The sequence below is a fragment of the Microcaecilia unicolor genome, chromosome 7 (assembly GCF_901765095.1).
Source record: "Microcaecilia unicolor chromosome 7, aMicUni1.1, whole genome shotgun sequence".
NCBI classification, from domain to species: domain Eukaryota; kingdom Metazoa; phylum Chordata; class Amphibia; order Gymnophiona; family Siphonopidae; genus Microcaecilia; species Microcaecilia unicolor.
Genome location: NC_044037.1, coordinates 290,070,946 through 290,095,748, shown reverse-complemented (window position 1 = coordinate 290,095,748; position 24,803 = coordinate 290,070,946). Strand labels below are relative to the sequence as shown.

The following is a 24,803-nucleotide window of genomic DNA, read 5'->3' as shown; positions in this document are numbered from 1 at the left end:
GCCAGTTGGGATGGGAGGTGCTACCAGATTGTGTTCTCCTGGTCTCCAAGGTTGGGGAGCTGGACTTACCTGGTTAAAGCTCAGGATTCAACCAGCTCTAGCAAAACATACGTTGAATCGATTTATTCATTCTTTCAAAAAGTACTATGAATAGGGACATTTTGATGAAGTTACAAAGTAATAGTTTCAAAATGAATAGGGGGAAATACTTTTCACTCAAGTAGTTAAGCTTTGGAAATCGTTGCCAGAGGATAGGGTAACAGTGGTAACATAGTAGATGACGGCAGAAAAAGACCTGCTCGGTCCATCTAGTCTGCCCAACAAGACAAACTCATATGTGCTATTTTTTGTGTATATCTTACCTTGATTTATAACTGTCATTTTCAGGGCACAGACCGTATAAGTCTGCCCAGCACTATCCCGCTCCCAACCACCAGCTCTGCCACCCATCTCGGCTAAGCTCCTGAGGATCCATTTCTTCTGAACAGGATTCCTTTATGTTTATCCCACGCATGTTTGAATTCCGTTACCGTTTTCCTCTCCACCACCTCCCGCGGGAGGGCATTCCGAGCATCCACCATCTCTCCGTGAAAAATACTTCCTGACATCTTTCCTGAGTCTGCCCCCTTCAATCTCATTTCATGCCCTCTCATTCTACCGCCTTCCCATCTCCAGAAAGGTTCGTTTACGGAATACCTTTCAAATATTTGAACGTCTGTATCATATCACCCCTGTTCTCCTTTCCTCCAGGCTTAAAAAAGGTTTGGACAAGTTCCTGGAGGAAATGTCCTTAGTCTGCTATCGAGGTAGACGTGGGGAAAGCCACTGCTTGCCCTGGGGTTAGTAGCCATGAATCTTGCTACTATTTGAGTTTCTGCCGGGTACTTATGACCTGGACTGGCCACTTCTAGAGTCAGGATACTGGGTTAGATGGAGCACTGGACTGTCCAAGTATAGCTGTTCTTATGAGGTGAAAAAAATGGAGTCAGTGTGTGATAACCTTGGAGTGACGAGCTGCTACACTACACAAAATTTGAAATACAGTATCAGGGTAATTCTATGTAGTGTACCAAAATTTAGGTGTCTAACTTTTTGCGCTCCAATGAAAATTAATAGATGTTAAGTACCAAAACGGGGGTGAAATGGCAGTTAGGATTTTGGAGCCCTTTTACTAAGCGGCGGTAAGCCCACTTTGCGTCAAACAGGAACTACTGCAGGGTTACTGCAGCAGCCCAATGGTAGTTCCCACCCCCAGCATGTGCCATTTTCCCGCACTTCTATTTTTTGTAGCGCAGGGGTTTACCCATCAGTAACTGGGCAGTGATGCTAGCGCAAGCCCCCTTTTACCGTAGCTTAACAAAAGGGCCCCATGGAAGGGCATAATTAAACGAGGCACACAAGTTCTGAGGGCTTCCTCGCAGGACATCCCCGCAAAGGGGCGGGGAAACCCATATATGGAAACAAGATGGGCGTCCATCTTTCGTTTCGATAATACGGTCAGGGATGCCAAAATCTCAACATTTAGGTAAACCTTAGAGATGGTCGTCCCAGGTTTTCGGTAATAATGGAAACCGAGGACGCCCATCTCAGAAATGACCAAATCCAAGCCATTTGGTCATGGGAGGAGCCAGCATTCGTAATGCACTGGTCCCCCTTACATGCCAGGACACCAACCGGGCACCCTAGGGGGCACTGCAGTGTACTTCAGAAATTGCTCCCAGGTGCATAGCTCTCTTACCTTGGGTGCTGAGCCCCCCCAAACCCACTCCCCACAACTGTGCAACACTACCATAGCCCTAAGGGGTGAATGGGGGCACCTACATGTGGATACAGTGGGTTTGTGGTGGGTTTGGAGGGCTCACATTTACCACCACAAGTGTAACAGGTAGGGGGGGATGGGCCTGGGTCCGTCTGCCTAAAGTGCACTGCACCCACTAAAACTGCTCCAGGGACCTGCATACTGCTGTCAGGGAGCTGGGTATGACATTTGAGGCTGGCATAGAGGCTGGCAAAAAATATTTCTAAAGTTTTTTTTTAGGGTGGGAGGGGGTTAGTGACCACTGGGGGAGTAAGGGGATGTCATCCCAATTCCCTCCGGTGGTCATCTGGTCAGTTCAGGCACCTTTTTGAGGCTTGGTCGCAAGAAAAAATGGACCAAGTAAAGTCGTCCAAGTGCTCGTCAGGGACGCCCTTCTTTTTTCCATTATCGGCCGAGGACGCCCATGTGTTAAGCACACCCCAGTCCCGCCTTCGCTATGCTTCCGACACGCCCACATGAATTTTGGTCATCCCCGTGATGGAAAGCAATTGAGGACGCCCAAAATCTGCTTTCGATTATGCCGATTGTGACCCTGGGAGAAGGACGCCCATCTCCCGATTTGTGTCAAAATGGCGCGCCCTTCTCTTTCGAAAATAAGCCTGTAAGTTGACTTAGGACACTATTCTGTAACTGAGTGCCTAAGGGCTCATTTTTGAACAGAGAAGAAAATGTCCAGTAAATTTTCCGCGTGGCATATAGAATAGGCAAGTGCCTCTCCATGTGAGCAAACTTAGTCGCAGCCGTTTACGCCGTGTTTTACTTGTCTAAATCCCCAACACCTAAACTAGGTGCAGAGCGGATGTATTTTATAATAGTGCGCATAGATGTCAGAAACGCCCATGCCCCGCCCATGGCTATGCCCCTTTCAACGATGCCAACTTAGAATTTAAGTGCACCACGTTACAGAATACGCTTGGCAAGTTCTGCATGTAAATCTTAATGCCAATTAGTGTTGATAATTGCTTGTTAACAATCCAATTGACGGCACTGATTAGATAGCTAACCAATTAAGTTACACTCATTGTTATAGAATACGCTTTTGATTTCCATGCGGAAATAAGGCTGAATCTGGCAGAAATTTGCCGTTTCAGAATACTAGCTTAGCGCCTAGTATTTTTGGTCCCTAACTTAGAGCTCTTTATAGAATTGTTTCCCTATTTGTCACATGCCTGTACAGTCGATTGGATTAGTTCGTGCGGTTTACTCCTGTCCCTTTGAGTAACCACTTTAATAAGAACTAGCCTTTGACGCACAGTGGCACCCTAAGCCTTGGTTTGCTGTTTTCAAGTGGAGGAGTAGCCTAGTGGCTAGTGCAGCGGACCTGGGGAACTGGGTTTGATTGCCCACTGCAGCTCCTTGTGACTCTGGGCAAGTCATTTAGAGGGTCTTTTACTAAAGCTTAGCTGGAGTTTCTTCAGCAGGGCTCATTTTATTCCTATGGGCTCTGCTGCAGATAACTTGAGCTAAGATTTAGTAAAAGACGCCCTTAACCTCCATTTCCCCAGGTACAGATAAGTACCTGTATATACTAGTAACTGCTTGAATGTAGTTGCAAAAACCACAGAAAGGTGGTATATCAAGTCCCCATTTCCCTTTCCCTATTGAGATTCTACATGGAGTGTTGTTAGTGGATGAGTAGCCTAGTGGTTAATGCAGTGGACTTTGATCCTGGGGAACTGGGTTCAATTCCCAGGCATCTCCTTGTGACTCTGGGCAAGTACACTTAACCTTCCATTGCCCCAGATCCAAATAAGTACCTGTATATACTATGTAACTGCTTTGAATGTAGTTTGCAAAACCCACAGAAAGGTGTATATCAAGTCCCATTTCCCTTCCCTATTTGAGATTCTAATGGAATGTTTGAGATTCTGTTGCTACTATTGAGATCTGCACAGAATGTTGCTAGTGGAGGAGTAGCCTAGTGGTTAGTGCAGCAGACTTTGATCCTGGGGAACTGGGGTTCAATTCCCACTGTAGCTCCTTGTGACTCTGGGTGACTTAACCCTCCATTGCCCAGGTATCAAGTCCCATTTCCCTTTTCCTATTTGAAATTCTACATGGAGTGTTGTTAGTGGAGGAGTAGCCTAGTGGTTAATGCAGTGGACCTTTGAATCCTGGGGAACTGGGTTCAATTCCCGTGCATCTCCTTGTGCCTCTGGGCAAGTCACTTAACCTTCCATTGCCCCAGATCCAAATAAGTACCTGTATATACTATGTAACTGCTTGAATGTAGTTGCAAAAACCACAGAAAGGCGGTATATCAAGTCCCATTTCCCTTTCCCTATTTGAGATTCTACATGGAATGTTAGATTCTGTTGCTACTATTTGAGATTCTGCACAGAATGTTGCTAGTGGAGGAGTAGCCTAGTGGTTAGTGCAGCAGACTTTGATCCTGGGGAACTGGGGTTCAATTCCCACTGTAGCTCCTTGTGACTCTGGGTGACTTAACCCTCCATTGCCCCAGGTATCAAGTCCCATTTCCCTTTCCCTATTTGAGATTCTGCATGGAACGTTGCTATTATTTGAGATTCTAGATGGAATGTTGCTAGTGGAGGAGTAGCCACGGGTGGGCCCTGGGCCCACCATTTTCACCCAGGCCCACCCAGCAGAAAACCAGCCTCCTCCGTTGTTGTTGCGGCTTCAGCGAAGTCCCAGCTGCACACGTCAGCAGAGAGCAGACAACGAATCTGCAGCATCCGAAGATCCACTGAGGAGATGTAATTCTTTCATTAGACTGCCGCTGCGGGGCCAGCCACATGCCTGCTAACAGCTCTGCGCAGCGTTCCGACTCCAAGTCCCGCCCCTTAAGACACAAACGTCCACTCCTGTTCCGACACAGAAACAGGAAGTTTGTAGCCTAAGGGCGGGAGTCGGGACGCTGCAAAGCTGTTAGCGGGCATGTGGTGGTCCCGGCTTGCAGTCTAATGGAAGAATGACATCTCCCCACAAATCTTCTGGGTGAAGCAGGCAGCACTAATGAACGAAGGTCGGTTCCAGCAGGGTTGCAGGGGAAAGGAGCTGCTGCAGTGAGTGAACAGGAAGAAGATATGAGAGCTGAAGGGAGAGAGGGGGAGGGGGGAGGGGGTGGATGTCTTTTGAGGCAGAAAATATGATCTAGATCATCATGTAAGGGCACCAGGTGGGGAAATAAGACATCGGAGGGTGGAGAAATAAGAGGAGATGCTAGATTGGGTGGGGGGGGGGGGAGAAAAAGCTTATAGAGAAGGAATGACTTGAAGAAAGGAATGAGAGAGATTGTAATACACACAGGGAGAGACTGGACAGAGAGAGGGCATGCTGGGGGGGAGGGGCAGCAGTGTTGCCAGGTGGAAAATTTTTTTCCCAACCCAATGCAGCACAAACCCGCCCAAACTCAAACCCCGCCCCTGACACCCCCACCCCCGCGTCATCACCCCGCCCCCGCCGTCACCGGCCCCGCCTCCCACGTCACGGCCCCGCCTCCCACGTCATCGGCCCCGCCTCCTACGTCACTAACCCCGCCCAAAAACGTCACTAACCCCGCCCCCCGCGGCCGAAAAAGCCGCACAAAAAACCGCCCGGAAGCCCAAAAACCGCAACCCGCCGCGGGCACAAAAATTTCCCGCGGCAGGTCGTGGAAAACCGCCCAATTGGGCGGTAAAACCGCCCACCTGGCAACACTGAGGGGCAGGTCACAGACAGGGGGTGCTGGGCATGAGGGAAGGAATGGGGGGAGATCCTGGCCACACTGTATCACGGGAGAGGGGGCAAGACAAAAGAGAGAAGTGACAGGAAGATGCTGGGAGGGGGTGAAGGGTGGGGAGAAGAGAGGGAGCAGATGCTGGGCTAGAAGGGTGGAGGGAGAGAGACACTAGGAAAGGTGGAACCATGTGGGAGAGGCCAAGGGTGGCAAGGAATGAACGCGTGGAGGATGGTGATTACAGGGGAAAGAAATATGGTAATGGGTCACAGATTGAAGATGGAAGGGAATGGATGGCTGGAGAAGTAGAGAGATGGGGAATAGGAGAACTAGTGTGTGGAAAGGAAATGGAAATCTGAAGGTATCTGAAAAGTAAAACAAAAGAAAAAGGGTTACCCAGGATAAAATTTGGGTGGACAGAGAGCAGAAAAGAAAAAAAAACAGAGGAAAGAGCTAAAATGGAAAGGTCAATAGGTCAGAGGCAAGAGAAGTGAGGGAATGGAACAAGAGAGGGACAAATGGACAGCAGCTGCTTGAAGGAGAATAGCAGAAAGATTGGAAAGTTCAAAAGAGAAACTGGATCAACATGATGGAAAAATAAAATGACCAGACAACAAAGGTAGAAAAGGCATTTTATTTTGAATCTTAACTGAATATGATAGCTTGAGAAATGTGCATAGTGGATGTCACTTTATTGTGTTCAGTAGAAAAAGACTATATTTTTATTTTTATTTTTCCACTGTTGCAGTATGGTATGTGGCTAGTTGCCACCAGGGGCGTATCTGCGTGGGGCCACAGGGCCTGGGCCCCCGCAGATTTCGCCCTGGCCCCCCTCCCCGCCGTCAACCCTCCCCGCTGCTTACTTTTGCTGGCGGGGTCCACCCGCAATCTCCATATTTCGGTTCCTCCGTGGCCATGTGCTTCCAGGAAGTAACGCTGCAGTGCTGATTCGTGAATCCAGTTCGGCGTCTGACGTCCCAGCACGATCAGACGCCGAACTAGATTCAACGAATCAGCGCTGCAGCGTACTTCCTGGAAGCACATGGCCACGGAGGAAGCCGAAATATGGAGATTGCGGGTCGGACCCCGCCAGCAAAAGTAAGCAGCGGGGGAGGGTTGACGGCGGGGAGGGGGTGGAGAGAGGCGGGGGGGGGGGGAGGCAAAAATGTGCCCCCCCTCTCTGGCTCTGGCCCCCCCTACCGCCGGATTCCAGATACGCCCCTGGTTGCCACCCACCAATTCCTGCCTGGACAATTCCCTCCTAGGTCTGTTCCCCCCTGGCTAGTTCTTTTGGCATGTAGTTTTTGTTTGTGTTGATGTTTTGCTGGGGGGGGGGGGGGGGGGTTTCTTATGCATCGTATTTTTTTTTATGAGGAGTGTCGTTGCATGTCATGGATGTGCTGGTAATATTTGTGTAAGTTTTTAATATAATATTTTATGCTCTGTATTAATTTGGAATTGGCTTATTTTAATTTTTTTGGTGTGGTATTTGGCGTGTTTAAAGGTAATATTTGAGTGTGCTGGGGGGGAGGGCATCACCCCCCCCCCCCCAAAAAAAAAAAAATAACTATCTGGAGAGTAAAGAGAAGGAGATAAATTTAAGACTGTGATGTTTCATGATTGTTAAGGGTGGGAATTGTCCTAGGTGCGAACTGACCTAGAACCTGCAGTATATGCCAAGGTTCCCAGTTCAATTTTTTGTCCTACATATTTTTATTCTAATTTGTGATCACTTGTCTGTATTTGGTGAGGGTCTGTTGGTGTGATTGCAATGGCCAGGTTGGGGAGATTGGAGGGGAGACAGGGAGAAGAGGGAAGGGGGGGGGGGAACCTTCTTATTTTCTGCCCTGGGCTCTAGCATGTCAACACCAGTCCTGACCTTTTGCTATGGCTGGAGGGGATCCCTAAGCCCCATAAGCTGAAGACCTCCTCTAACGGCAGCCAAAACTTCCTTCTACTAAGCTTAGCAGACGGCGGCAACATCCTCAAGTCACCAATAACTAAGCACGCCTGGGGTGCCGCATCAGTAGCTCAAGGAGTTGCTGCTGCTGCCTGCCAAGCTTGGTAAAATGGAGTACTGGCCGTCTTCAGAGGAAATCTTCAGCTGATAGTGCTTGGGGATCCTCATGAGCTAAGTGTTTCTGTTTCTATTTTGAGTTGGGAGGTGCTGGGGGAGAGGTGGAGAATAGGGGAAGGAAGGGGGCGTGGCAGAGAGAAAATTTTGTGCCCACCCACTTTGGGCTCTGGCCCACCCAAAATTGGCTGTCTGGCTACGCCACTGGAGTAGCCTAGAGGTTAGTGCTGCGGACTGAAACCTGGTGTAAATCCTCGTGCCTAAATTAGACGCTGATCTACCCTATTCTGTAACTCTGCGTGCAAATTCTAAGAATGCCCTTGATCTACCCATGTCCCTCCTATGGCCACACCCCCTTTTGGATCTTAATGGAAATTTTTACACTCGCATCTTTATAGAACCCGAACTAGGAAGATGCACATGTAAATTCTTATTGTTGTCAATTGGTGCCACTAATTGTTAGTACCCAATTATTGGTGCTAATTGCCTCACTATTTGATTAAATGGCATGCACAATTTTGAGCGCCATATATAGAATTTAGGGGAAGGCTGTTTTATACACCTGAGAAATAGTATGCTGTGTAATAAGGTCTCCAGTCCTGTCAGCATGTAGAATACCACTTGCCAGATGACCTTCAAATACTGCAGAGTACCTGGTCAAGTTGGATTTTAGAAAAGATGTAAAGACATTTCCACACCACATCAGGGTATAAGTGTCTCAGTAGTTTACTCTTTTGCCCCTTGTTTTTCAGATTCCATATATAGAAACGAGTGCAAGGACCCACCTCTGAACGTTGAGAGAGCCTTCCATGACCTGGTTAGACGTGATCAGGTGAGTTGTAAATAAATCCTGTCAGGTTGGGTGAATCATGGGTGCATCACTGAGCAAAGATCGCAAAGCATAGGTGGCGTGCTAGGTCCCAGCCATGATGTCTAGGGTAAGACAGAAATTCATAGTGCTAGAGAATAAACATCGGAGGCGGGGCTGACCATTCGGACAATTGGGAGGGCCCAGAGCAGTTGAGGGACCCAGTGTTTCCTCCCTACATGACCGACATCTCACTCCCTCACTCACTCCAGCATTTCCCTTGTCTCTGAACCCCTCCCCCACCCCAACATTTACCTCAAAAGTTCCTTTCTCCATACAGGGTCCTGGTATAGGCTGTTTGCTGCTGACCAGAACCTTCACTCTGCCATGGTCTGCCCCTTTCTGATTTAACTTCCTGCTTCCACAATGGCAGACCACAGCAGAGAGAATACATTTTATACTGCTTATCCTAGAAATAAGCAATGGATTTTCCCCAAGTCCATTTTAATAAAGGCTTATGGATTTTTCATTTAGGAAGCTATCCAAATCTTGTTTTTAAACCCTTCTAAACTAAGTGCTTTTACTACATTCTCTAGCAACGAACTCCAGAGTTTAATTGCACGTTGAGTGAAAAAATATTTTCTCTGATTCGTCTTAAACTTACTAATTTGTAGCTTCATTGCGTACCCCTTAGTCCTAGTATTTTTGGAAAGAGTAAACAAGTGATTCATGTCTACCCGTTCCACTCCACTCATTATTTTCTATACCTCTTTCAGATCTCCCCTTAGCTGTCTTTTCTCCAAACTGAAGAGCCTAGCCGTTTCAGCCTTTCCTCATAGGGAAGTCGTCCCGTCCCCATCATCATTTTTTTTCGCCCTTCTCTGTACCTTTTCTAATTCCACTATATCTTTTTTGTGATGCGGTGACCAGAATTGTGCCCAGTATTGAAGGTGCGGTCGCCCCATGGAGCGATACAAAGACATTATAACGTCCTCATTTTTGATTTCCAAATATCTCAGACTCACTAGTGATGGGAAACTCTGCCTGGCTGATTTTTAAGGAGCATGCATATTCATTGGGGAAATCTAAAAACTCAACTGTGTTGTGGCCTTCAAGGACTGGCATTGAGTACTCTTGCGTTAGACCTTGACAGCCGCACACACTCCAGGAACCATCAGCCCATGTTTTCACCTGCAGGCATGCTGGTCAGTTTTCAAATAGTCACTCTTGTCATATGTTTAATATTTTAAAGTATGATGTCCAGTTTTGCGTCTTAGTAGGATTGTTATGGCCTGTTATGCTTTGTCTCTTTGTAGGATTGTTATGGCATGCCTGTTTTGTTTATTATCAGTCTTAGGAAGGGGTAGGCTGATTAACTGATGGAGGTGTAAGGCTGAAGAGTTATCTGTGGTGTTCATTAGCCTTACACCAGCCCTGCATAGTTAGATTTGAGTTCACCTCTCCGTAACCATTGACGGGTCCAGTTTTGATCAACTGTATGATTCCTGGAGCAGGGCAGGATTAAGGCCTAGGTAAACTAGGCACGTGCCTAGGGCCCAAAGGTTTAGAATGGCCTCTATCTGATGTGTTTATTCAGTGGCCCCCTAAGGCAGATTTTTGTGCTGGTAAGTCGTCAGTTGGCTGAAAGAAGTGGTCATGGGGGAAGCGCCCGGAGCCACCACTTCGCTCAGCGGTCTGTCTTTCCTCCTGACCAAAAATCACGTGGTGGCTGAACACAGGAATCCCACTTAGCAATCAAACAGAAAACCAAAAAGCGGGAGACTGAAGAAGGCTCAGCAGACAATGGGACTTAAAATATAGAACAGTAATTTAATTCACATAACATGTAAAATATAAAATAGTTTTTAGTTATTACTATACTAGCCGTTAAGCCCGTTAAAACGGGTGAGATTTCCAGCTACCCTCCTCGCCGCCGCTCCCTCCCCCCCTCCGTGCCGGCACCCTGCACTGACCTGACAGCGCCTCTCACCTCCGTGTGAAAGCGCTGCAGGCAGCAGCAGCAGATCGCTCTGCTGCTGCCTGCAGCGCTTCCACACGGAGGTGAGAGGCGCTGTCAGGTCAGTGCAGGGGGCCCGATACGGAGGTGGGCGGGAGCGGCGGCGGCGGGGGGAGGGGGGAGGTTGGTGCGCACGATGTTGGTTTCCAGGCGGCAGCGGCCGACAGTCCGACTCCGTTTCCCTCTCGTTTCGCCCTCTGACGTCATCACGTCTTGACGCGAGGGGGCGGGACAGAGAGGGAAGCCTCTACTGCGCATTTGCAGGTGAGTCGGTCACTTGCCATTTATATGTTTGATAAGACTCTTCTTTGGTTGCTGTTAGAAGACTTGACACGACACCGTGTTTCGGCTTAAAGTGTCTGCCTCAGGAGTCTTGAAAATGTTGGTTCAGTGATTAGAAACAAAAACAGCTACATATAGGATCAGATGGTCTTTAAAAAGATTGTGGACAGAAACTATTTTATATTTTACATGTTATATGAATTTGGGTTTATATTTTAAGTCCTTTTGTTGAGCCTTCTTCAGTGCCCCGCTTTTTGGTTTTCTCCTCACCACCCATGCATGGTCCTTCAGTTAGCAGGAGGAGATGTGAGCAAGTACTTCTTGTCCTCTGCAGTCAGAACCAGTAAGAGCCCCTTTAGGAAGTTTTAAAAACTATTTATGTTATGATAGGGAGCCCTATATGCTTGTCTACCCAGGATACACCACAGGGTTAAGCTTGCCCTATCCTGGAAGCCACTTGTGGGCTTTCCTTGTTTTGCAAATCCGGTACAGCTGGATTCTCACTCATTCCTTCCATTTGTTGTCTCTCCTCTGTGAGAAACGGGGCCTTTTTTAAAGCATCCACCTTCCAGGATGCCTATGACCCATAACCTAGCCGAGATTGGGTGGCAGAGCCGGTGGCGGGAGGCGGGGATAGTGCTGGGCAGACTTATACGGTCTGTGCCAGAGCCGGTGGTGGGAGGCGGGGCTGGTGGTTGGGAGGCGGGGATAGTGCTGGGCAGACATATGGTCTGTGCCAGGGCGGGGGTGGGGGGGGGGGCTGGTGGTTGGGAGGCGGGGGATAGTGCTGGGCAGACTTATACGGTCTGTGCCAGAGCCGGTGGTGGGAGGCGGGGCTGGTGGTTGGGAGGCGGGGATAGTGCTGGGCAGACATATGGTCTGTGCCAGGGCCGGTGGTGGGAGGCGGGGCTGGTGGTTGGGAGGCGGGGATAGTGCTGGGCAGACTTATACGGTCTGTGCCAGAGCCGGTGGTGGGAGGCGGGGCTGGTGGTTGGGAGGCGGGGATAGTGCTGGGCAGACTTATACGGTCTGTGCCAGAGCCGGTGGTGGGAGGCGGGGCTGGTGGTTGGGAGGCGGGGATAGAGCTGGGCAGACTTATACGGTCTGTGCCCTGAAAAGGACAGGTACAAATCAAGGTATACACAAAAAGTAGCACATATGAGTTTATCTTGTTGGGCAGACTGGATGGACCGTGCAGGTCTTTTTCTGCCGTCATTTACTATGTTACTATGTAACCTGCCCTTCGCTGCCTATTGGTATTCAGACTGAGTGATCAGCATTCTGTACTGCCCTTCTCTCCTCTTCCCTTTCATTAAATGTATTTCTTTTCCATCGTCTGACTGATTTTTATGTATACCATTATAAACCACTCTGAAAGGCTCCCTTTGATTAGTATAGCAAGACTTTAATAAACTTGATTTTATTTAGCCATAGTAAGAGCATCCAATCGAATATCCGTCCCAATAGAACAATGATATTAAACAAGACAGTAACACGTGCCATTGTGCGCATATGTCCACAAAGAACAGAACAGAGCCATTAAAGTAAAAACCTAAAACGTCGCTTCTGCTTTACTGGTTGACAAGTCAATCTTCATAAATGATTTGCCCTGAGAGCATGTGCGCTGGGCGATTGGAAAGCTTTGGCTACCGGTAGCTGAAACCAAAACCTGTTGGCTTTCTAGTAGAAAATGTGTGACAAGCAGTAACGGACCAGGCTGTGTCAGTTTCTGCAGCTGCTGTAAACTCCTTGGCCAATGATCGCAAGACTACATAATTCTCACAAATTCTGTTGCAAATGGAATCAGTATTAGAATGGTACAAACTGGCTGTGGTGTTCACATTGGCATGAAATGCTTATTATGAAGTCCACTACAATGACTCACTGTCTGCCTGGTGCCAGTTTCTCCAAGGCAAAGCTGCTCACAGTTTGTTCGGTCCGTCTCTAATCTTTTTTTTTTCAGCCCTAGAGAACTGTTTTTTTCGCTTCAGCTTCAGTGCTAAAAAAAGTGTAAAAATTATGTATTTGGGATGCCAAAATCCATTGGCTCTATGTCAACTGCATTCCTCCCCAAACTTAGTCCTAGAAAAAGATCTGATATGTTGATGTGTCCAATTTCACTTCTGGACTGGTGCCAAGCTGATGCTTCTTAGCTACTTAGTATATACAGGACACTGAATGTAAGAAATCCTGGTGGTTCAAACATTTCTCTGGTAAACAAGCCTAAGGACGATTAGATGTCAGCCTTCACCCCCAACATGAAGATATACATTAATCTAAGGACTTCTCTTTCCCAAGTTTTGAACGAAGGATAGCTCAGGCTTCCACTTTTTATTTAAAATCATTTATAATGGGTCTCTCGAAACACCTCAACATCTAAAGAGTTGATGGCCCATCCTCTCTCTCTCTTCCAGGATGTGCATTAAAAAAAAAACGTAGGAAATGCTCGTAACGTACTTTGGATTCTGTTTAAAGTGTCTGTTATCTTTAAATGTCTTCATCCGGGGAGTCCACGTGATGCGATGAGCTGAGCAGACGTGCAGTGCTGCAGCTCGTGGGCCCTAACCCCGTATTCCTATAAATACTGCTCAAAAACATTAAAAAATACCCACTGGATACAGCATAACTGCATGGACAAATACTTGAACAAAACCCCGATTGGAATGGCGCTTCGGACCGGAAAAAAAGAGAAAGAAAAGGTTAAGTTACCTACCCCTGATTCTAAAATGGCGGGCGAACCACAGCAATGCGAGCAAGCATTTTCGACGTCGCAGTTAGAGCAACTAACAGCCGCGGTGGTGAAAGCCTGGCAGCCTAAATGGGACACTATGGAACAAAAAATCGACGCTTTCCACGCTAAGTTGGAGGGACTGGAGACCCGCACAGAGGATCTTTCAGTGCGGATTTCGGCTCTTGAAGACGACTCGCAGGCCTATAATGTTGATATCCGCGAAATCAAACATCAGCTCCAGGAACATTACGATAAACTAGAGGACCTAGAAAATCGTTCCAGGAGGAACAATGTGCGAATTGTAGGCATCTCGGAAAACATTTCGGACAGAAACTTAGTGCCTTGGCTCACAGACTGGTTATCTAAGGAATTGGCTTTATCAGACTCCCTTGGGCCTTTAGTACTTGAGCGCGCACATCGCGTGGGACGCAAAACGGACAGTCAAAAGAGGCCTCGTGTTATAGTGGCACGAGTGCTCAACTACCGCTCTAAAATGGAAATACTGAATGGATTTAAAATCAGGAGGGGAGATCTAACACATGAGGGGCGCCCAATTTTGATGTTCCAGGACTACTCCTTCGGCGTACAGGAGCAACGGAAAAAATTCCATCAGATATGTTCACTATTAGCACAGAAGCAAATTCGCTTTAGGCTCCAGTACCCAGCCTCACTGAAAGTTCTGTTACAAGGACAGTGGCATACCTTTAAAACATCGGAGGAAGCCAAGTCTGGATTGCAGGAGAAGGGCATCTCTGAGGGAGATTGAAATACTTATAGAGCTTGCTGTGAGTCAGAGCATAATATATATAGCAGCAGCAGTAAGTACAGAAATTATAAATCATACGGGGGGGAGGGCTCCCCGCTACTCAGGTGGACTCTAGCCGTACCCAGACGCAGGTTTGAGTCTGGATAATGGCAAAAGGGCGGAAGGAATGGTGGGGGATAAGGGGGGGATGGGGATTTAGGATGTTATTGAGTTTAAAATCAAAGAGTACCAGAAGTTTAAAATTGATGAATGTCAGGGACCAATGGAGTTGCACGGAACACGCAGGCAAATCCGGTAGTTGGGGTGAGTGGCCTGGGAGTTGGGGGGACCTCACAGTTAAGGAACAGCGAAAGACCGTAGAGAAGAGAGGCGAGATCACTAAAATTGGTAAATCCAGTAAATATGTCCACTAGAATTGTAACTTGGAATGTAGGAGGTATAAGCTCCCCTATTAAAAGATCTAAGATCCTAACTGCACTGAAAAGGCATAAAGCTGATGTGGCATGCCTGCAGGAAACCCGCCTCACAGAGAAAGAACACTTAAAACTGCAAAAATCATGGGTTAGTGAAGTATTTGCTGCCCCGTCTCGAGGTAGGAAGGGGGGAGTTGCTGTACTATTTCGAAAAGGACTCCCCTATAAAGCCACAGTTTTGGACAAGGGGGATAGAGGGGATTTCATTCTGTTAAAAGTGTGGTTAGAAGGGAGGAACTTGTTGCTGCTGGTATTATATGGGCCCAATAATTTTGATGCTACATTCTTTAAAGATCTGGCCGGGAAATGTTTGCAGAGTGGGGGAGGGGATTTGATAGTAGTAGGGGACTTTAATGCGGTTATAGACCCTCGTCAAGATTGCACTAACACCATGGCCTCCTATTACCGAGGGACGAGGGCGCGAGAGTTCCAAATGTTTAACAAAACACTAGATTTAGTAGACGCGTGGAGAGTGCTACACCCCGGGGAGAGTGACTATACACATAGGTCAAGGGCACATGGCACTCATGCCAGGATAGACTATGTTATGTTGGCTCGTCCCTTATTTCATTTGGTAGAGGCAGCAACTATAGGCCCCGAAGAAATATCCGACCATGCCCTGGTGTGGGTAGACCTTAAGCTTAGGTCTGAGTTTAGGGGGGGGACGGGATGGAGATACCCGGCTCATTTGTACTCTGACCCGCACTTACGAGCGCACGTGCAGAAGCACTGGGAACAATACATAGAGCATAATGGCATGCATGCAGATCTTCAACCTGAGTTGTTCTGGTCAGCCTCAAAGGCAGTTTTGCGGGGCGCTGTTATAGCTTACTGTAGTGTTAGGAACAAACGGAAAGCAGCTAGCATATTACACTTAGAACGCCAGCTGCAGCGGGCGAAAAAGATACACTTACATCATCCCTCGTTGGTTACCCTGGAAAATCTAAAAACCACTCAAGTAGCATTAAATAGTCTGCTACATGAGAAGGAGGTGAAATCCACTCAATTTTATAAATACAAATTGCAGAGGTTTGGGAATAAAGTAGGCAGAATGATGGGACGATTAATTAAAACTATAGGTGGTCCACGGACAGTGACCTCTTTAAAAAATCACAAGGGAGATCTCATAACTGACAATAGAAAGATAGGACAGGCGTTTACAGAGTATTTTACCACTTTATATCAAAAGCAATTACCCCCAACTGCGCATGCAATACGAGATTATTTACAGCAAATAGACCTCCCCAAATTAACGGAGGAGCAGCTGGAAACTTTAAACCAACCACTGACAATGTCTGAGCTGCAGAAGGGGGTCAAAGCGTTAAAATTGCGGTCTGCACCGGGCCCAGACGGTTTTTCTGGGGAATATTATAAAATTCTGCCCGGTAAAGCCTTGGCAGCACTCCTGGAATATTTCCAAGAGGTTATTGAGGAAGGGAGTTTTCCAAGATATGCGAACACAGCGCTGATAACGCTCATTCCTAAACCAGGGAAGCCCTTAGATAAAGTGGAATCCTATAGACCGATATCGCTATTAAATGTAGACACAAAATTAATGGCGAAAATGATGGCAGACAGATTGGCGCAATGCTTGCCTTCACTAATAGGCACAGAGCAGGTGGGATTTGTGAGAGGCCGGCAGGCGGTACATAATGTTAGAAAGCTCCTATTGGCGATGGCAGCAAGTAGGCAGAACAAAGTATCCACCCTTATTCTGAGCCTTGACGCTGAGAAAGCTTTCGACAGAGTTGGGTGGGACTTTATGTTTCAAACGCTGGAAATGATGGGTATAAGGGGATGGTTTACACGGGCAGTAGGAACTCTTTACTGCCAACCCAGAGCGAGCGTATTGGTGAATGGTATCAGGGAACCAGAGTTTCAGATTTACAGGGGCACCAGGCAGGGCTGCCCCCTGTCTCCCCTGCTGTTTCTATTGTCTCTGGAGCCCCTGATACGAATGGTCCTTGCAGCTCCAGACCTTCAAGGGGTTACTTTAGTGGGTCATACTATAAAAATTCTGGCCTATGCAGATGATTTACTGGTGGTGCTGGGGGAGCCCTCCAGAACCCTAGGGCGACTACTAAAGATTATTGAACAATATGGGAACCTCTCTGGCTTCCAATTAAACCTACACAAATCCATGGCACTTCCGATGTTCCCGGAGATACAAACTACATGGCCTGGAACTTTCCACTACAATGGGCGCAGACTTCGCTGACTTATCTGGGAGTCTATATCCCCATGGACTTGTCCAAACTTTATGACCTCAATGTACTACGGCTTTTGCGAGATACTAAAAAACAGTTGTTGGCCTGGAAGGCGTTGCCACTCTCTCTAATGGGACGAATCGCTCTGGTTAATATGGTCATAGTTCCTAGATGGCTGTATACATTTCAGACCCTCCCACTCTTCTTAAAGAGGACCGACGAGCAACTACTGATAAAAACAGTGCAAACCTTCCTATGGAGAGGGAAGAAGCCACGTCTCCCGTACTCAGTGCTGTGTACCCCGACAGAATATGGTGGTCTGGGACTCTTGAACATCAAATTTATGACAGTGGCTAGTGGCATGCGCCATGTGAACGACTGGTTCAGAGGATCTCAGGATTTTACAAATACAGCAATTGAGCTACAGCTGCACCCTGAAATACACTTTAGCACCTACTTACATGTAGGGGGGCCCCAGATACCTTATATCTTGAGGGTTTCTGGAATAATGAAGACAGCGAGACTGGTGTGGAAGTGGATTTGTAAACTTCACAACTTTTCAGCAAGGACCACTCCTTATCTACCCATATGTGGAAACCCGGCCTTTGAGGCTGGCCTACTATATCCAGCATTTGAGAGATGGGGACGCAGTGGGATGCGATATTTATTACATGTCCTTACCCCTGAAGGCAAAATCAAATCTTTTCCAGAATTACAGAAAGAATACTCTTTACGTCCCTCGGATGAATTTCATTACCTCCAGCTGAGGCACTATGTGCAGTCTTTGCCGTGGGAGGACTTGGCAGAGGACGTCCAAGAGGAGCTAACCTCGGCTTTTTCTCTCACGGCACAGCAAAGGGTTCCACTTAAGTTCCATCACAGACATATTAGAGATACAGCAGAAGAACTAGATTACAATAAACTACTAGACATGTGGAAAAATGACATAAAGTTAGATTTGACGGTGTCTCAACTTAAAGAACATCTGTTAAGAATGCGGAAACAATCCAGCATGACTATCCATTGGGAATTGCAATATAAAATAGCACTCCGCTTATACATATCCCCGAGAAGAGCTTTCCACATGGGGCTCTCTGCATGGGGAGAATGCCCCAAATGCAGAGAAGTTGGAGCCACGCTGGGACATATGCTCTGGAGTTGCAGGGAGGTGGTGAGATTCTGGTCATTTTTGATCCAATATTCCTCTAGTCTTTGGTCAGCAAAGTGGAAGTGTGACTCTGGGTTATTGCTGGGACACCCAAAATTCATCTATCCAGTCCCACCAGGGTTTACAATTTTTGTCAAGAAAGCAATTATAGTTGCCAAACAAGTGATCATGGCTGGATGGCTATCTCGGCGATGCCCCACACAAAGTCAGTGGAGGACGCGCATGATAACATTATTGAGGTTGGAGAGAGTGGGGATAGTGGACTTTAACTCCAAAGCTGGATTACAATTTCAAGTTGTATGGAGCCCCTTTTTCAACACATTGTCCCCGTCAGCTAGGAGTAGACTACTGAACTACTAATGGTACTCTGTGGATTCTGCATAAGGGAGTTGGGAGGGGGGAGGATGAGCAGGGGGGGAAAAGGGGGAAGGGAAGGGGTTGGTTGGGGGGGGAAGTTTGTATAAAACAAGTTATGATTATTGCGTTTTTGTAACAATGTGATATCTTTTTGTTGCAATAAAAATGATTTACCATAAATGTCTTCATCCACCAGCCCTTAGGTACTTGACAGATTTGCCATTTCATCGTGTATCGGGCCGAACACGAAGATCTTCTTCACAAGTACTGAGGAGTGGCCTAGTGGTTAGGGTGGTGGACTTTGGTCCTGGGGAACTGAGGAACTGAGTTCGATTCCCACTTCAGGCACAGGCAGCTCCTTGTGACTCTGGGCAAGTCACTTAACCCTCCATTGCCCCATGTAAGCTGCATTGAGCCTGCCATGAGAGGGAAAGCGCAGGGTAGAAATGTAACAAAAATAAAATAGATACTATTGGAGATTGTACATGGAATGTTGCTACTATTGGAGATTCTACATGGAATGTTGCTATTCCACTAGCAACATTCCATGTAGAAGGCTGCGCAGGCTTCTGTTTCTGTGAGTCTGACGTCCTGCACGTACGTGCAGGACGTCAGACTCGCAGAAGCCTGCGCGGCCACATTGGTGATCTGCAAGGGCCGACTTCTACATGGAATGTTGCTAGTGGAATAGCAACATTCCATGTAGAATCTCCAATAGTAGCAACAGTGGAGGAGTGGCCTAGTGGTTAGAGTGGTGGACTTTGGTCCTGAGGAACTGAGTTCGATTCCCAATTTAGGCACAGGCAGCTCCTTGTGACTCTGGGCAAGTCACTTAACCCTCCATTGCCCCATGTAAGCTGCATTGAGCCTGCCATGAGTGGGAAAGCGCGGGGTACAAATGCAACAAAAAAAAATCTGTAATCCTGGCATGTATCGGGCAGCAGGCCATTAGTTGTTTTTACTCTAGTTTTGGAACAGTCTAATATTTGGAGATCAGCTACAGCCTAGTCGTTTAGTTTTTAGGAGAAATAAACTTAAGAGATGGTTGTAGGCTTAGAATTTTAGATGAGGCAGTTGTAAGATTTGGATTATTTGGGGGCATAACGCCTGCTTGTATGGGGTTTTCTAAGTGTACCTTGTTTTATTGCCTGGATGCTGTATGTTTTTTGGATTGTACGTTTACTTTGGATTGTTGACGACAAATCAAGGGGAATGAATGAATAACTAAATTCTGGTGGGACACAGCATTGCATATAGCAACTGTACTGAAGAGGGGAAGAGAAAATGGTGACTACTTGTGAAGAGAACTGAAATGATACCAATATTAATAGTAATAATTAGTTTTCTTTTGACACTACTAATTTACTACTTCGTAGCTTCATCGCATGCCTCCTAGTCTAGTATTTTTGGAAAAAATAAACAAACGATTCACGTCTACCATTCCACTCCACTCATTTTATGGACCTCTATCATATCTCCCCTCAGCCGTCTCTTCTCCAAGCTGAAGAGCCCTAGCCACTTTAGCCTTTCCTCATAGGGAAGTCGTCCCATCCCCTTTATCATTTTTGTCTCCCTTCTCTGCACCTTTTCTAATTCCACTATATCTTTTTTGAGATGCGGTGACCAGAATTGCAATAACATATAAATATAGAGAAGTAAAAAGTTGCAAGAAGTCCAGCAAGACAAGAATGAAAAATATCATGGTAAAATGTTAGGATTTAATTTTGAGTTGGGCTTAATAGTCAACCAGATAGTCATGTAACATTTATAGAAAGAAGGGAGGGATGTTTTTGCATGACCAGTAGCTTTGATGCAACCAAGGATACATTACGTGAAAGTATATGTAATGTTTATGTAAACTTGTTGTGATGTCTTTCACCTGATCTGTTGATTTGTTCTATAATAAAATAAAATAAAAAGGTGGGCAGACTCAATGGACCTTAACTTCTTTCTCTGCTGTTTTGAATGATGTGGGCACTGATTCTTTAAAATGGATTAGATCTGCCAGCCGTACAAAGTGAGGGGGTAGTGAACGCTCTTGGTTTTCCGTAATACAGATGAAAATGAAGAAACACATATAGAAAACGAATACACACATTTATTTATTTTATTTATTTTAGGTCATTTATACCCCGCCTTTTGCCACAGTGTTGCAGCCCCAAAGCGGCTTACAATGAACTAATAAAATAAAAATTAAATCAAATACAATGAGCAGTGGAAGGGTAGAAGGAACGGAGAGAGAAAGGGAAGAAGGGAATATAAATACAATCTGAAAACAAATTAATAAGTAGGCAGGGAGAGGATAGCAAAAAAAGGAGGAAGGAAGGAAAAAGTCTAAGATCAGGTCTTGACTCGCAAAGTCTCGGTTAGGCTGGTGGACAGGATAACAAGCCGAGAGGGTAATAACAGATGCTCCGCTTCACCAACGGACCCAACATACACCATGAGAGCTGAGTGCAGGACCATATCAACCATCACAACTCTTCACATTGTACCCATAATCGTATTATGACCATTTGTATTTCCAGTATTCAAAACGTATTGTAAGCCACACTGAACCCGCAAATAGGTGGGAAAATGTGGGATACAAATGCAATAAATATAGTTGCATCCTGAGCAGCTCGTCCGCTGTCTCCACCCCCACCCCGCACGCTTTGCATCAGCAATGAGAGGAGACGGTGGACTGGAAGCAATTTTTGTGACCCCCTGGATCGGTGCTTCTCAACCCCAGTCTTTGAGGCACACCTAGTCCCATCAGGTTTCCAGGATATCCACCATGAATATGCATCGGATGGATTTGCATGCACTGCCTCCAAGGTATGTAAATCTATCTCATGCATATTCATGGTGGATATCCTGGAAACCTGATGGGACCAGACCTTCCAAGTCTCCCGCTTTCAGACTCTCCCTTTTGCGGGTCGTCTCCCGCACTCCCACCGGGGAACCAGGATCTCCCGCTGAACAGCCTTCCTTTCCAGCGACAGCAGGAAATACCTTCATAAAACATCAGCTCCTGCTGCTCTGGTCCCACGGACAGCAGGGGATGACATTTTATGAAGGCGTCGCCTGACGCTCGGAGGGGAAGCTACTTCTGGTGCCCCGGGCTGTGAATTGGTGTGTGCCAGGGCTGGGTGGAGTGGGGCAGAACTATGGGCAGGTCCTAAATCTCCCACTCAGAAGGTCGGCCCCCTTGGGACTAGGTGTACTTTAAGGATGGGGTTGAGACGCACTGCTCTAGATTTTGCTCACACAGCCCTTGGGTATGGTGCTGGCTGAGGGAAAAGATGGTGGTCCAAGAAGACCTGAATTCAGGCATTAAGTAAGTTCTGCTGCTGCTGAATTTTGGCAGGGTGCCGTAGCTTTGCCTCCACTGCATACCACACTCTGAATTTGGCCACTGTAACAGTCCTCTTCAGTGATCCAGCTGGCACAGCATAGCAGCAATACTGGTAATGAAATAAAGTGCTGGACCTACCCATTCCAGAGTTTCCATGCAACAGGAAAGCCTGCAAGAGGTGGGATGGGACCCTGGGGCAGGCTCTGGGTTCTATTTATCCATAAGTACATAAGTATTGCCATACTGGGAAAGACCAAAGGTCCATCGAGCCCAGCATCCTGTTTCCAACAGTGGCCAATCCAGGGCACAAATACCCGGCAAGATCCCCAAAAACATACAAAACATTTTATACTGCTTATCCCGGAAATAGAGGATTTCCCCCAAGTCCATTTAATAATGGTCTATGGACTTTTCCTTTAGGAAACTGCCTAAACCTTTTTTTAAATTCCGCTAAGCTAACCGCCTTTACCACATTCTCTGGCAACGAATTCCAGAGTTTAATTACACGTTGAGTGAAGAAAACTTTTCCTTGCTGCCGTGCTGGGCAGGATGGATCGCAGAGGTGGGCATCAGGACAGGGCAGGATCTGGGCAGAGTCAGTTAATCAGAGGGGAGCAGAGGGGCCTTCCCTCTCCCACTTCTAAGTGAGGGGAAGGGGGTTGGAGAGTGCGAGCACAATGAACCAGCACCAGTTCGGGTGGGAGGGAAGGAGCTGGAGACAGGAGACTGCGTGAGCTGAGTGCACCAATACAAGTTCTGATCTCTCTTGTCTTTCACACCTCCACAGGCAACAAGTCCCAGAGAAGAGCCAGAACAGGAAGAAAAAAACCAAGTGGCGAGGAGACCGGGCTCCTGGTTCCCATAAACTTAAACTGCAGTGCGTAATCTTATGATGGATCCCTGTCGCCCGCCTGCTGTTGCTGACGCACTGGCCTTGCCTGAGCTGCGCTGGAACGTTTCAAAGTGCCGCTCTCGGTGCTGTGCTGGAAAGACCCCCCAGGACCGCAGGCATGCTTAGAACATGGCCAGCTGCCTCGGATTCCTAACTGACAAGCAGAGCATTTGGGGAGGGGGTATGGATTTTGAGGAACCCTTTTTGCTGATTGCCTACATCTGAAGTCGCAGCAACACTGGCACAGCCAAAGTTTCAGAAAAGTCAGTGGCAGGTCCTTTTCCCAGCCTCTTCCTTGCTGTGTGAAAGTCGGCAGAACATATATGGATTTTTTAACGGAATCTGACCCTCAGGAATCAACAGTGGAGAACAGCCAGCAGAACATGCCACTTTTTGTTTGTGTGTGTATTGTTGTGGGGGGGGGGAGTGTTTCGGGGGGGGGGGGGGAGTTCCCAAATCTGACATCTTTTCAAAGAGTACCCCCTGTACATTTGAGCTGGAACCCAGAGCTTCACTCATTTTTCTGCAGTGAAGTGCTTCACGGATGCCAGCGTTACGATTTATCACAAAATGAAACGAGTAGGTTGGAAAGGAAAATGCAGTCCAGCTGCTGGGTGACGTCAGACTTTGTGTCAAAGCCTGGAGGGCCGCCAGCTTGCACTCCATAAACACAGGGGAGACAAAGAAATAAAACATACCGTTTTTCTCACAGGACTTTAGCATTCCTCTCCTCCATCTGGTAGTTTAGGGGGAGGTTATGTAGACAAGGCCTTTTTGTTAACCCAAGTCTCCCAAGGTATACAAATAAAAGTATTCAAAATGTGAGATTGTGGACCATTTTATAAAATGTATTAATTTATTGTACAGAATAAAACCTTAGTCTGCAAGAGTTCGGGCATTGATGACTTATTTTTCCAAATTCAGTGATCTTGCAATGACAGCTGACTTCCGGCTTCCGTTTTTGTACCGATAACCCCCACCTCCGTAGGCAGCTGCTGGCTCAGCTATTTGGGGTGGATGAGGTGGGGCTAGGATGGGATTAATTAAAATCCTTGGCGTGGTTGGGGTTTGTTTCTTGGCCCGAGTCCATAATAATCTGACATCATGCAGAAAGCAAGGGCAGCAAAATTGTTGCCGGTAATACTTTTTATTGAATGTAGATATTTGTTACATATCAAATAGCTAAGAACAAGGTGGCAAAAAATTCAACTGGGTAAAAGTACATAATTATAGGATAGGGGTGCCATACAGTATTAAATCATAAGAACATACATACATACATACATACATACATACATACATACATAAGAGTAGCCAGGCTGGGTCAGACCAGTGGTCTGTCTAGCCCAGTTTCCTGTTTTCCTAACAGTGCCCAAGCCAGGGCACAAGTACCTGGCAGAAACCCAAATTGTGGCAACATTCCATGTAGACCCCCCAAAAATAGCAAGATTCTGGAATCTAAAGAGTGACAAGATTCTATGCAGAATCTCAGAGTAGCAACATTCCATGTAGAACCCCAAAGAACAGCAAGATTCTGGAATTCTAAAGAGTGACAAAATTCCATGCAGAATCTCAAAGACTAGCAACATTCCATGTAGAACCCCAAAGAACAGCAAGATTCTGGAATTCTAAAGAGTGACAAAATTCCATGCAGAATCTCAAAGACTAGCAACATTCCATGTAGAACCACAAAGAACAGCAAGATTCTGGAATCCTAAAGAGCGACAAGATTCCATGCAGAATCTCAAAGAGTAGCAAAATTCCATACTACAAATCCCAGGGCAAGCAGTTGCTTCCCATGTCTGTCTCAATAGCAAACTGTGTACTTTTCCTCCAGGAATTTGTCCAAACCTTTTTTAAACCCAGATGCGCTAACTGCTGTTACCACATCCTCCGGCGAAGAGTTCCAGAGCTTAACTATTCGTCGAGTGAAAAAATATTTCCTCCTATTTGTTTTAAAAGCATATAAACTGCCTCCACAGACCTCCCATCCCCCTCCCCTGAGTACAGAGCTAGAATATTTCCCTATAAAAGTTACCATATGAAAAATTTTTCAGATATTTTCATTTACTCTAGCCAGAAGTTGTGAAGCTTTTTTTTTTAAGCCCAGGTGACCCCTGAGGAAGGCTTAGTGTCGAAACAAGGCCCATTTAGGGTTACCTCTTCACCACATTGTGGACTTTTGTGTGTGTA

General features: G+C 46.7%; 1 protein-coding gene across 1 annotated transcript in view; it reads left to right on the top strand.

Moving 5' to 3' along the window:
- LOC115474773 (ras-related protein M-Ras) overlaps window positions 1-23,022 on the top strand; it is a 132,783-nt gene extending 109,761 nt beyond the window's left edge. Inside the window, exon 6 of the mRNA XM_030210429.1 lies at window positions 22,506-23,022. Coding sequence (XP_030066289.1) covers window positions 22,506-22,611 — 106 coding nt within the window. The 3' untranslated portion in view covers window positions 22,612-23,022. The remainder of the gene's footprint in view (window positions 1-22,505) is intronic.
- The last annotated feature ends 1,781 nt before the right edge of the window (window positions 23,023-24,803 follow it).